Source organism: Rhamphochromis longiceps, linkage group LG8 (genome assembly GCF_057381845.1).
Source record: "Rhamphochromis longiceps isolate RC_006_pf linkage group LG8, R_longiceps_female_GT1.1, whole genome shotgun sequence".
Lineage (NCBI taxonomy): Eukaryota > Metazoa > Chordata > Actinopteri > Cichliformes > Cichlidae > Rhamphochromis > Rhamphochromis longiceps.
Genome location: NC_140564.1, coordinates 28,828,094 through 28,841,083, shown reverse-complemented (window position 1 = coordinate 28,841,083; position 12,990 = coordinate 28,828,094). Strand labels below are relative to the sequence as shown.

The 12,990-nt window shown below is 41.6% G+C and overlaps 1 protein-coding gene across 11 annotated transcripts in view; it reads left to right on the top strand.

The window, feature by feature from the left end:
• The window catches only part of tanc2b (tetratricopeptide repeat, ankyrin repeat and coiled-coil containing 2b), a 185,807-nt gene that overhangs the window by 154,914 nt on the left and 17,903 nt on the right, over positions 1 to 12,990 (top strand). For 10 of the 11 annotated variants that reach the window (XM_085416909.1, XM_085416911.1, XM_085416906.1 and 7 more), the window contains 7 exons: positions 5,660 to 5,698; positions 6,990 to 7,271; positions 7,470 to 7,594; positions 9,477 to 9,708; positions 11,324 to 11,493; positions 11,633 to 11,911; positions 12,473 to 12,640. In XM_085416909.1, the coding sequence (XP_085273035.1) occupies positions 5,660 to 5,698; positions 6,990 to 7,271; positions 7,470 to 7,594; positions 9,477 to 9,708; positions 11,324 to 11,493; positions 11,633 to 11,911; positions 12,473 to 12,640 (1,295 nt within the window). The remainder of the gene's footprint in view (positions 1 to 5,659; positions 5,699 to 6,989; positions 7,272 to 7,469; positions 7,595 to 9,476; positions 9,709 to 11,323; positions 11,494 to 11,632; positions 11,912 to 12,472; positions 12,641 to 12,990) is intronic. The other variant, XM_085416910.1, reaches the window with a different exon arrangement.

The following is a 12,990-nucleotide window of genomic DNA, read 5'->3' as shown; positions in this document are numbered from 1 at the left end:
ATATATATATATATATATATATATATTAGGGGTGCAACGATATTCGTATTGATATTGAACCGTTCGATACAGTGCTTTCGGTTCAGTACGCATATGTATGAACAATACAACATTTGTAATTTATTTTATCAATTTTCCTTCTGACGATGCTGTCTGTGTTGAGCGCTCAGTGAATCTGCGTTCGACTACTCCGCCTAGGCTGCACTGTCCAGCGCAGATCCACTGAGCGCTCAACACAGACAGCATCGTCAGAAGGAAGAGGGCAGGGCACCTCCCCCACCCTCATTCAGATCTGGCGTTTGGAATTATTTTGGTTTTCATGTGACATATGACCCTGAAGGTAAGCGAGTCATGGACTAAAGTAAAACAGTATGTTGGATGTGCCACGCAATGCTCAATTACATGGGTGGGAGCTAGTGTGTTAGCGCAGTTAGCTCGTTAACGTGTTGGCCGTCTAGCCCCATGCACGGAGCGATCCGCGGTAGCTCGTTAACGGAGATTTGCCGTGTTGTGGCGTTAAGGTCATTTCAACGAGATTAACCTGAAAGCACTAGTGGGAACACAACGAATATGACTGCACATTTACGCCGACATCATCCTAGTGCAAAGACAAGTGGAAGCAGACAAAAAAAAGCAAGCATGCTACTAACTTTAGCCGAGTCATTTAGACAGCTGTTAGCACATGATTCTCCTTATGCTGCTGAGAATATAGCCCAGAAGAAGCGGATAGTATAGCTTTTATTTTGGAAAGAGCCATTTCTCTGTAATAAACTCTCTTTTCCAAAGATGAGTTATTCCTCAATCAGATACAGGGCTTGCAATATCGCTAGCCCGACGTCCCGGAGCTAGCGATTTTTTCAGTCGGGCTACCAAAATCTATCTCTTCCCTGCCCGTCGGGCTATTGTAGGAAAAATATATGTCAATGCTTTTGCATTCTTTCAGAAATGTAGCTGGGTAATTATGTCATTGGCATCGGTGAGCCACTGTCAATATGTGACATATTGAAGTCGCGTTTGAATTTGCGCTTGTTTTTTTGCTTTCACTTTGCAATCGTGTGAACTGTGTATAGAGAGCGACAGCACTGATCTGTGAGTGATGATAATTTGTGCACCAATTCCTCTGACATCGTCTTATTAATCGTTAGCTTACTATGCAAACATGACAAGTGAAATCTCCCGCAGCAAGCTTAAACATGTGAGAGGTTGATCGCGCAGAGAATCGCTGAGCTTATGTGAGTGAGTGTGTAAAAGCATTTCAGTTCTGCTGAGCCAAATAAGACAGGTCAGGGTGAAGAAGTGACAGCCAAAGAAAAGCTTACCACAAAACGGAGAAGTTATGACAAATCAGACTATGAGGCAAAAAGAAAGTGCAGCTTTATGGTTTCATGGACAAAAGAATTTCTGTGGCTGGATATGACGAGCTATATAACCAGGGCTGCACATAAGTGGTCCGCAGGTGCGCATTCGCTGTCAAAATAAAAAACACGCACAAGGGTTAGGGTTAAATTTAAAAACTGTACTTTTGAGTTAAAATATATATTTATAATTTTAATAAATGACAAATTAAAAATGCATGAACATTTTTTGTATCGAAAAAATATCGAACCGTGACACCAAAGTATCGAACCGAACCGAACCGTGAATTTTGTGTATCGTTGCACCCCTAATATATATATATATATATATATATATATATATATATATATATATATATATGTATACACACACACACACACACACACTCCCTGACAGGAGTGAAAAGTAAGTAATAACTCTTAGAAATTCAGTTGAGCGCTGCATTTGATTAGACATTTAAAGGATAAGGTTTGTAATGTGCAGTATTCTTCTTACTGTCAACAAGTGACACAAGAATACCAAAGCAAAGAATAAATGGATGCCGCTAACAAGTATGACCTATGAAGCATGATGCAGTTCATTCATCTGTGCCATAGAGATCTATTGTTGTTGATTAACCTGAGCATGGTAATTTCTTTCCAGTAAGCCCCACTTATAGCAAACATATGACACAAGTACTCGCTCGAGCTACAAATGTGCATTCATTCATTCATTCATTCAGCCTTTTAGAATGAACTTCATAGCGATTACTTTTGAAAAACTGAGCAGCATTGACCTGGTTATTTAAAAAAATAATCCCCTTTTTAGAGATGTTTCATGTCACATGTGTGCACGCACCCGTATTTGTAACAGCGTGACAGGATGTGAACATTAGTGGTACTCCACCTCGGCTCGGTGGCACCCTTCCTTCCCCAACTCTGCTCGGTGGCATCCTTCCTTTAGTCGTTAATTAGGCTGAAACAAAATAATTCCTTCTTGAAACTCCTCAAAGTGCTTTAATTATAGAGAGTTCTGGAAAGACTCACTTCTGCTAATTCTTTGCTAATTAGTTATTTGTTTTGCTTTGTGCACCAGTAGGAGAGTGCTGTCTAGTTCTGTTGTTCACAGAGTATTCTGTAGAGTTCAGAAGTGGGGGAACTTAGAACAAACATTATATATGGATACAAAAGCACTGCAGGTCAGAAAAAACAAACAAAATGCATGTTGTGAAAACGGTGAAACAGTGGTCTAAAATTTGTTTTCCAACTTATTTCACACATTTGTTTTTTCGCACAGTTGGCACACAGCTGGAAATTGTCATCTTCAGACATTTTCTTCTACTAGAATTATTCAGCTTTGTGTAAGTGAGGGTGCTGCCTGGATTGCAGAAAACAGCTGACTTTTACCTACACTTTCCAAGTGCTGTCAGATATCATGCAGATCCTGCCGGGAAAGATCGGCATGTTGCACGATCTGAAGGTTAAAGATCTTCTGACGTCCGGTCCAGTTGCATTGAACATTTGCTGACATGCACCTCCATCAGGTGATGTCTAGAAAAGTTTAGGGCCACTAATTAGAACTACGGTGGTGTTTACAGTACACATTTATTTACAGTAAACACAACTGAAGAAGAAAGGTGGTTCTCATTTCTACTTTAGTTAATGTGGTTAGATAATGGTCTAGATTTGATGACAGTGCACCAACTTGTTCGGAGCTTCAGATACTGTTATTTGCTCTCCGAGTACAAAGTCATAATTTATGCAGTCTGCATCTGATAAATGCATTTTGACTCCAGCTATCTAGGTTTGTAATATTTAAGTGTGTGTTGGGGTTCTTCAGGGGGTTTTGCATGTTATGTAACGTAATGACATAGTTTTTTTTTCCTTTGCTTGGTTCTAAGACACAAGTTAAGTAATTGCTATGCCAACAAGGAAATAGTATTTGTGAAATGATCATTCGGTTACCACGTTATTTTTAAGATCACGCATTAGCCATAGGCACATCCAGGTGTAATATGTTGCTCTAAGCTTGCTCTGCAAATTACATAAGATCAGATTTTTTTTTCCAGCAAATATTATGTAAGTTCCTGTTGTTCTGGCCATGTATTTGCTTAGCTGTAGCTCTACATCAACTGCTATAAGGCATAACTCGAGTTACAGAAAAACAATCCTTCAACAAACTAAGTTTAAGCTGGGAAGTTGTTCACCTGACCTGAGATAACCCATCACCACACTCCCCAAGAGCCCCTTGCAACAAGCGGTGATCATCTAAACTGCTTATCATCCTCCTTCCCTAATATATCCCCTCTTCCTTCACTGTTGTGCCAGTTTCACTCTCCTTTCCTCTTCCCTCTTTTCTTGTTTCTGTCCTCCACCTCCCATTCTCCTCTCCTTTCCTCCTCCTCTGCTTCTCATCTTCCTCCTCCTCTTTTTCTCGCTCCTCAAGGCTGTTCAGTCACCGTGACTCATCCTCACCTGGTGAATAATTAAAAAGTCTGAGACTCTCACTCCGTCTGGCCGTGGAGGGTTGGCGTTAGAGGGGGAGGAGGAGGAGGAGGGGGGAGGTGGAGTGATACCTTGCTCAATGCTGCCTGAGGTGGAGTGTTATGGGCAGGATTATGAGTAACTGCCAACCATCCCTCTCAATCGTGCACACGCGCACACACACTTGCTCTCACCATCCAAACAACTCCCCTAGCCCCTGTTCACAACATGGCTGCCATGTTTTCCTGAAATACCTGACACAGTGGAGCAGCGGTGGCTGTGCGACTTAACGTGCATGAAGAGATGTAATCGTTTCTGCCATTTGGAGGATGGTGTGAGGTTGCGCTTAGTAATTCCACAAGGACGGAAGAAGCTTTACGGGCACGTTTGGCGTTCAGTCACCCCCAAGATAATTGGATTAGCACCACTTAAAACTGAGTCTCTGGGTATTTAGCTTCCTACTTCATTGACCTGAGGTATCTAAGCTATTGTAAGTTGCAACACTGGGTGGCTTTCGGATCACCAGTTTCGCATCCTTCCTAGCGTAAAACCCAACTGGAAGAATTTTACATCAGCACAGAGTCGCTTCTGTCTGCCTCTGTGTGTGTTTGTTGAGTTAGCACTAAAATAATCTGACCTGGGAATATAGATGAAATGTCTTTTATTACACTGGGCTGCAGCTGGCACACAGCTTAGTGCAGTAAAACGCAGTGCTGGCCGTTCATTTGGTATAAACGTAGAGCAGCATTTTACCCACTTCCATATGTATCTGCATTTCTGCTGATTGTATAAGACAGAATATTCTCAGCGTAATCGTCACATTTCTTTTTGATTCTGCGATTATAATTAGCATTCCTGGAAAAAGGGCTAGTGCTTGCAACAGCACTTTGAAGTGCTGTGTGGTACAGGACATTAAGAGCAATATCAGCTCATTATCAGCAAACTGAAGTCTTTTAGAAAAGACATACAGCTCTAATGCAACGCTCACTCCCTCCTTGCCCCCTGCATAATTTGCAGCACTGTACCTGCACACACTGAAGAAAGAAATCTGTACACGTTCACCATCTTTCTCCTAATGTATAGTTTCTACTGCTCTGACTCACAGCATGCTTTTTTTTTTTTTTTTTTTTTTTTTTTTTTTGGCTACTATGCTGCAGAGTGTGAAATGAACTACTGCACTGGCTATTATCTGACCAGCAGCTGTTTCTCACTGCATACTGCAAGAATCTGATTAAACTTTACCCCAGCGTACAACCCAAAACGAAAACCAAGGTGAAAATCAGATTTTTACAGTTCGTTTGAGGTTCCCTGTAATAACTTCAGATTCTGGAATATTTTACGTGAAATTGCAGTTAACGGGCTTCAACACACATGCACATGCGCACATTTGAGCAAAATAGGCTGTGGAGTTGAGGTTGGAGTCTCTCTTCACGGGGTCGAATTACTGCTCGAACTGGATTCAATTATTTTTATGGGGATTGATTGATCTCGCCCAGCGCAATGGAACCAATTAGATTCTCCCAAAAGTGCAAACCCTCTCCAACCTCCCCTCCAGACATGCTGAGAAATGCGCTCAATGTAATTCAAAGGATTTCAATTAGTAATCGACCCTGGTCTGGTGGTTCCCCATATTTCTGACATGATGATGTGCTGATGCTGCTGCTTCCCCCCCCCCCCCCCCCCCCCCCCCCCCCCCCCCCACTGAGTTACACCTTACCCTGTGCTCTGACACACTGCACACCGCTGTCAGTTTCCATTTCTGTCCTCACTGCCTTATTTTTGCTTCTCTCTCATTACCCTCTTTCTTCTTCTCTCTGTCTTTCGCTTGCTGTTTGTCCCAGCTTCTGCAAATAGCACCCATGCCTGGCAATCGCAGTCACGTAAGTTACTTCAACTTTCATTTGCTGCAACAGGCAGCGTGTTCTGCTCAAACTCGCTCTGCTTGCTGGCTAATGCGCTACATGTGCTCCAACACTCTCACCAGCAAAGCGTTTGGATTATTCACGTAAAACTCTAAGCTCGAAATCGGGCGTAGCTGCCAAATGCTGAGATAACACTTAAAGGAGTGACACCGTCTAGAAAAGAGCGTGTTTTTACTCTCAAAACTCCAACCAGTTTAAAAGATGAGGCCTGGGAGATGACACTCAGAGGCAGCAGACTACATTTTTACACAGATTTTTATCACACAGCTTCTGAAGTTCATACCAGATTCATTTTAGCCTCATTAGTCTTTAATGGTCCATATGTTGGATAACACCTCCCACCCACTCCATGACATGTTGGTCAGTCACAGGAGCTCGTTCAGTGAGAGACTGAGATTACCGAAAAGCACCACTGAACGACACAGGAAATCATTCCTGCCTGTGGCCATCTCCCTGTACAACGCATCCACTTAACACACTGTTTGCTGCTACAACTACACATGTTTCTTTTCCAAATATTTATTTATAAGTGACTTATGTATATATGTATGTATATATATGTATATATTGTACTATTCTTAGTTAGCGTATTGTCTGTCTTGTCTTAATGTTGGTTTAAAATGGAGCACTGTAACAAAAAATAATTTCCCCCAGGGATCAATAAAGTATTCTGATTCTGATTCTGATATGTTGTGCTGAAAAGATGCCCAACCTCTGCAGGACTTTAGTTTAATTACTCCCCCTAGTGAGTAGAATCAACAGTCGACCATGACTGTTAAAAGCAGTCACTCCCTCGACTTCTTAAAAAATATCTTTGACAACCGCGTGAACTCAAAGATTGTTTTGTTGTAAAATATGGGCTGGTAAGTGGGGAAGATCGACAATAAAATGGTGTGAATAATAAATTCCTGGGAAGTAAAAAGTTGTCATCTTTACGTCTTTAAAGTTAAATTTTCTTGCCTTTAGTGTTCCAGAAAGTGGATTACTCCAGCTACAACTTGTAGGGATAAGTGTGCAAAACGTCAAATCAGTGGTGCATTTACTGCCATATTGTGCACCAATGTGTAGCTAATTGTGCACTAATACAGATGGATACATTGTATGCACCTATATCGAGTTCATGCACGCTGTATAATATATTATTACTTGTATTAACGCAACTACAAGGTGGACTATTATTGCAAAATATTAAAGTAATGACACAGCTTGTCGCTGAAATACCACAAACTCATTCTCTATAACCCCGCAGTGCGTTTTGCTCCCTATCGGCCTCAAGACATCGCCCTCAAACCTCTGCTGTTTGAGGTGCCCAGCATCACCATGGACTCGGTCTTCACCGGCCGCGAATGGCTCTTCCAAGAGATCGACGCCCACCTCAACAACCCCAACGTCAGCACCAACCAGGGCGTGGTGATAGTAGGCAACATCGGCTTCGGCAAGACGGCGATTATCTCTCGCTTGGTGGCGCTCAGCTGCCACGGCACCCGCATGAGACAGATTGCTTCAGACAGCCCCCAGGCCTCACCCAAACGTAGGCATATGTTAATTTTAAATATGGTTTGCCTGGTTTTGACTGCACAATCTTAGTAATCACAAAAAAAAAAAACCAAGCTGACTTCCAGTTTAAAATTGCAGTACTTTGGAAATCTTAATGAGTCTTCAGCCGTTATGTAAAAATATTTCACATATTTGAGCTGCCCTTGAGTGTGTTTGGCTGCCTTGTGTCCAGATGGAGAGGGGCTTCCTCTTACCCAACCCCAGCCTACGCATGGCACCCTCGGAGGAGGCAGCTGTCCCGGGACCCCAGAGATGAGGCGACGTCAGGAGGAAGCCATGAGGAGGCTGGCATCTCAGGTACTGGACACACCTTCACTTTTCAGCCTGCAGTAAACAGACAAAACACAGAAAAAGAATCCGGGTTAAACATTTGTCTCAAAGTATCAAAACACTACAGCTGATTGGTGTGTTTTTGACTTTTCCCCCCTCTCGTAGAGTGCTTTTACAAATGCAAATTATCTATTTTTCAACCATTTGCTTCACAAATAAGTGTGCTTGAAGTGATTGTAATATGAAATTTGCTGCTCTTATTTGATTGCCGTATATTAAGGCAGTGTAAGTGCACAAGCTCAAACCACTCATGTGTATTTCTACCTCCTGGCACTTCCATATCCCCCGACTTTTATTTTCACAGCAAAATCAGTTGCCAAATATTGTGTCAAGAGAATTTGCATGCCTCTGTATTGTTTTGGATTTTGCAAAGCGTATCTGACTACCGAGGGGGAAAAAATTCTATTCAATCATCTAAATGGTCATCTTAGATTTAAGGTTAGCCTTGAAATTTCCTTGATTTGATAAGATAATTGTCTTTTCATGTCTTAAATTCACATTGTTAGTAGGATAGCCAGTGACATGCTCTTTTGAAAATACCTTTACCAAGTACATGCGCAGAGATGGCTCATGTTCTGTCAGAAATTATGCAGTTTCAAGCTTTTGAAAGAAAGTTTCTTGCTACCAGCAGGCACTCACAAGGGGCTTAGTCCTGAGGTGGTAGAATTCAAAAACAGGTGCTGGAGATAAGCTGCGACTTTGCCTTTGCCCTTTTGAAACGTTCCAAATTACGTGTGTGGCTCTTTGTTGTGGTAAATGCTTTTAAATGTTGAGCATTAACTTCCTCTAACCTGCCCGCGATGTAAACCCTTTGTGATGTGTGAAGCCGGCTCTCTTTCCTGCTCTTCTTCCTGTCTGCTGTTGCACCTCAGTACCCCCTCCTTCCCCTGCTGCGTAGCCATCTGCATCCCCAGTCCCAGCCTGATGCATTATGCAGATGTGTTTAAAAAAGAAAAAACAACTTTGCCAGGGAGCCTTATGAAATATTTATACCTGCAGAAAGCCATTTCCCAGCCAGGCTATTAGATCGTGTTAACTCTGTGAATTAATAATTGAGCTCACTCCCTTTTTCACCCCTTTTGTTTTAAAGCCCTTTATTCCACTGTGACCAAAAATTAGCATTCCATTTTGATTAGTCTTCTTTTTTTTTACCCCCTTCCTTTTTTCTCACTGCCCTCTGATCGTTGCCACCGCTTCTGAAAGTTCAAGCTCTTTGTGATCTCTTAGTCCCCTGGAGTGCTCGGTCACACCTGCTGCTATTGTTTAGCCGGCTAACCTCTCAGAAAATTCACCTGCCCTCTGCTATTTTCCATCTCACCATGTGCCTGTGCAAAAATAACTTTCTTCTTTTAAAACTCATTCTTATATTTGCTTAATCAGTTAATCTGAACATGTTTCAAGTACGTAGCTGTGAATTATGACAGTTTAACACTTGACTCCTTCGTACAACAGTCTTCTCACACATGAGCATGCATGAACTAACTCAGAGTCAGTCTCTTTTGGCAGCCGGAAGCGATGAATTATTAATAGCTAAAACCATACAGCGAAACGAGCAGTATTATGTTTCATTATGCTGCAATCATCCACCATGAAGTTGACTCAATCCCAAATGAGTTGTAGCTGTTGTACACCGGGAAAGCTGGCTTTGCACTGACGGAGCCCTGAAAAAAGTGTTATTTCTAAAAGTGTGTCATGTGTCCCCAAGTGCTCCTTGACACCGATCTTGAGTTTGCAATATCCAAAGGTTGCTCAAGGTTGGGAGTACCAGAGGGAAATGGGGAGTGTTCACCTTTACAATTCTCCAAATGACCTGGCTTGCAATCTTCTCCCAACTCTCTGTCGCCCCCAGGTGGTGGCGTACCACTACTGCCAGGCAGATAACGCCTACACCTGCCTGGTGCCAGAATTTGTGCACAATGTTGCGGCTCTCCTGTGCCGCTCACCGCACCTAGTCGCCTATAGGGAGCAGCTGCTGAGGGAGCCACACCTGCAGAGCATCTTGAGTCTGCGGTCCTGCGTCCAGGACCCCCTGGCCTCCTTTAGGAGAGGGGTCCTAGAGCCTTTGGATGCACTTTACAAAGGTGAAGCATTTAGAGTTTGTATTTCTCAAGTATTTCTGCATATGTGGACAGATTAGCTCAACTAACCTAGGGAGAAGAGGGAAAAATATAATTCTGAAAAAAAAAAAGGAAAACACTGGAAGATTATTAACTTAAACTATAGCTACCAGTTTGAAATTGCAAAAAATTGTCACTAAACGTAATAAATAGCTTTAAGTGTAGTATTAAGTAAAAGTAGTGGACAGGTGGTTGAAATTGAGTATGTCTTTCTTTATATTTTACTTCCAGTTAGCCAGTTAATTTTAAAAATGATCTTGAGCAATAGTTCTCCAGGTTTTTTGATGGTATTTCAAAAATGTTCTTTGGACATTGGCTGCTTTTATTCATTTTCAGTCCAGTCCTTGTACATGAATCATTTTCAGATCAATGTTTATTTTTAAGCCACTTAACCCTGACCTATAAATCAAGCATTAAAAGGGCACCAAACTCAAAGGAAATAGGCAGTAAACAGACAGCTTAGCAAAGAAAATTTTTTAAATTGTATCTTTAGGCACTTTGTTGCCTGTCACAAAAAACCTGATTTTCCTCTGTTTTTTTAGTTGAATCTATGAAAAATGCCAAATATAACAGTTTGACAGGCATGAAATAGTATTTTTGCACCACCAAGGTGATTCATAAAGACCTATTAACAGGAAAAAAATGTCTTATCTTGGCATGCTATGAACAATTTTCTTTAGGAAACTGGGCAAGTGGAGTACAACTGGCAGGTTTGACAGGGCCTTTAAGGTAGGACAGATTAAAGAAAGGCTGGGATAGGTGGTTTAAAATAGTAACCATTACAATTCAGAGAAAACATGCATATTGCACTTGATCTGCTCTATGTGTTTGACAACATTATATTGTTAAGGTTTAGAGCAGCTACATTTGAGATGTCTGTAAGCTCCATCTTTCCCTTTCAGACATTAGTAGTTTCACTTCAGCTGTTTGAGGTCCTGAGCTGTTTATAATACATAAAAAGGTTCATCTTTTTATTACATGTTTTCACTTAATTTTCTCTGTAGGTCTAAATGTGTTGATAATTTACATATTGAGCTGTAATTTTTAACAAGTTAAAAGTATTTTTCTCACAATTCAAACTTTGTGCCCTTTCACAGTCTAATTTATTCCCTGACTTGACACATTGGTTCAATATTAATTTCCTTATACTCAAAGTACTCACAGTATAATTATTACCATATCAAATTTCTTTCTCAGTGCTTGATCTTCAGTTGTGTTGTGGGCTCGGGAAGATATTTCAGTCAGGACAACTGTAGTCTAGAAAAAATTACATTTCCTTCTTTAGTAATGAATATTTTGGCAGAATGGTTCTGTTCTGGGACCTCTGTTAAACTTCCTCATACATACATGGAAAGCCAGGGCTGAGGAGAACAGCAGCAAGACACAGATGAAAGGAGAAACTGGGGTGGAGGAGGTTTGCAAAGTGGCTTGCACAGGGAGCAGCAGCTGTAGGCAGGTTAAAGCAGCATGCTTTTTAGCTGCGCCATAAGGTGATGTGGACTCGATTGCAGCAATTGGGGCTGAGCTTGACTTCATGGCCTGCCTGAACTTCCTCTAACCTTCACCCCGTGTTTTTCAGAGAGGAAGATTAACTCTGAGGAGGATCTCATTATCCTCATTGACGGCCTTAACGAGGCTGAGTTCCACAAACCAGACTATGGAGACACCATTGTCTCCTTCCTCACCAAAACCATCAATAAGTTCCCTCCCTGGCTCAAACTGGTGGTCACAGTCAGGACCACGCTACAGGTAGAAGTCATACCATCTTATTATTTATTTTTGACCTCTATATGAGTTCCTGTACTTGTGAGTATCTACAGTTTAACAGTATCGTTCTACCAACGTCATGAAAAATGACTTCCTAACTGAAATCATTCTGACTCTCCAGGAGATCACCAACGCGCTGCCTTTTCACCGAATCTCTCTGGACAGCCTGGAGGAGAATGATGCCATAGACCAGGACCTGCAGGGCTACATCCTGCACCGCATCCACAGCAGCCCAGAGATCCAGAACAACATCTCGCTCAATGGCAAGATGGACAACACCACCTTCGGCAAGCTCAGCACCCACCTCAAGGCCCTGAGCCAGGGATCCTACCTGTACCTCAAACTCACCTTTGACCTCATTGAGAAGGGCTACCTTGTCCTCAAAAGCTCCAGCTATAAGGTATAAATTTGTTATGGCTTTGACACTTATGCTAATATACCTAACCCGACACTGACCTCAGAATTAATGAAGTCTGTGCATGCACGTCACTTATTATTTGCAGATGCACTGCTGGAGAGCTGTTTTTGTTTACCTGCACTCTGACATGCATTGTGTAGAAGTACTTTCAAATAACTCTGTTTTTGACAGTCTGAATACAACACATCTTTCATAAATTATGCATTTGAAATGTTTTGTTGTAGTATTTCATTATGAAATATTTTATCTCACGGCCCCAGATTCATTTAATTTCATGTATTCAGACAGGCTTCCAAACTTTATTTCTTAAAAAAAAACATTAAAAAATGACATCTGATAACAGGCTTCCAAACTTTATTTCTTAAAAAAAACATTAAAAAATGACATCTGATAAATCCACATTCTTCTCTCTAAGGAAGAGAAAGTGGAATAGTTGAAGATGGGCTGTACAAACATGATCCATTATTCATGTGGTGTAGGGTTATATCCAGAGGAAATCAGCATTACAAATCAGAGTCCCTCCTTCCATCCTTCCTTCCTCAGGTGGTTCCAGTCAACCTGGCTGAGGTATACCTGCTGCAGTGCAACATGCGCTTCCCCACACAGTCATCGTTTGAACGGGCGCTTCCCCTGCTCAACGTGGCTGTGGCCTCGCTCCACCCGCTGAATGATGAGCAGATATATCAGGCCATTAACGCTGGTTCGCTGCAGGTAAGCTATTCCAAAACACACAACACCTCAGACCTTTGGACCTTCTAGTGAGGCCGTCAGTGGAAGAAAACGGTGTTCTTGTTGATATTAAAACTAGACATCCTGTTAAGGGGCAAGGAGGAAATAAAATTCAGCTTTGATGCTTTTTATTGTTGATGATTAATTAAACACTGCTGGCTTCTGAGTAGGGGTAGACAGAAAATAACCAGTTTTCTTTAATGGGTTTCAATATACAAATATATTGAAAAACTTCAAAATTGCTGAAATACTATTATAGAAGGAAGATTTTCATGTCTTTAAACATTAAAACATCATCCTCTTATTACTCATATTTGTGGTGGTATTTGTGC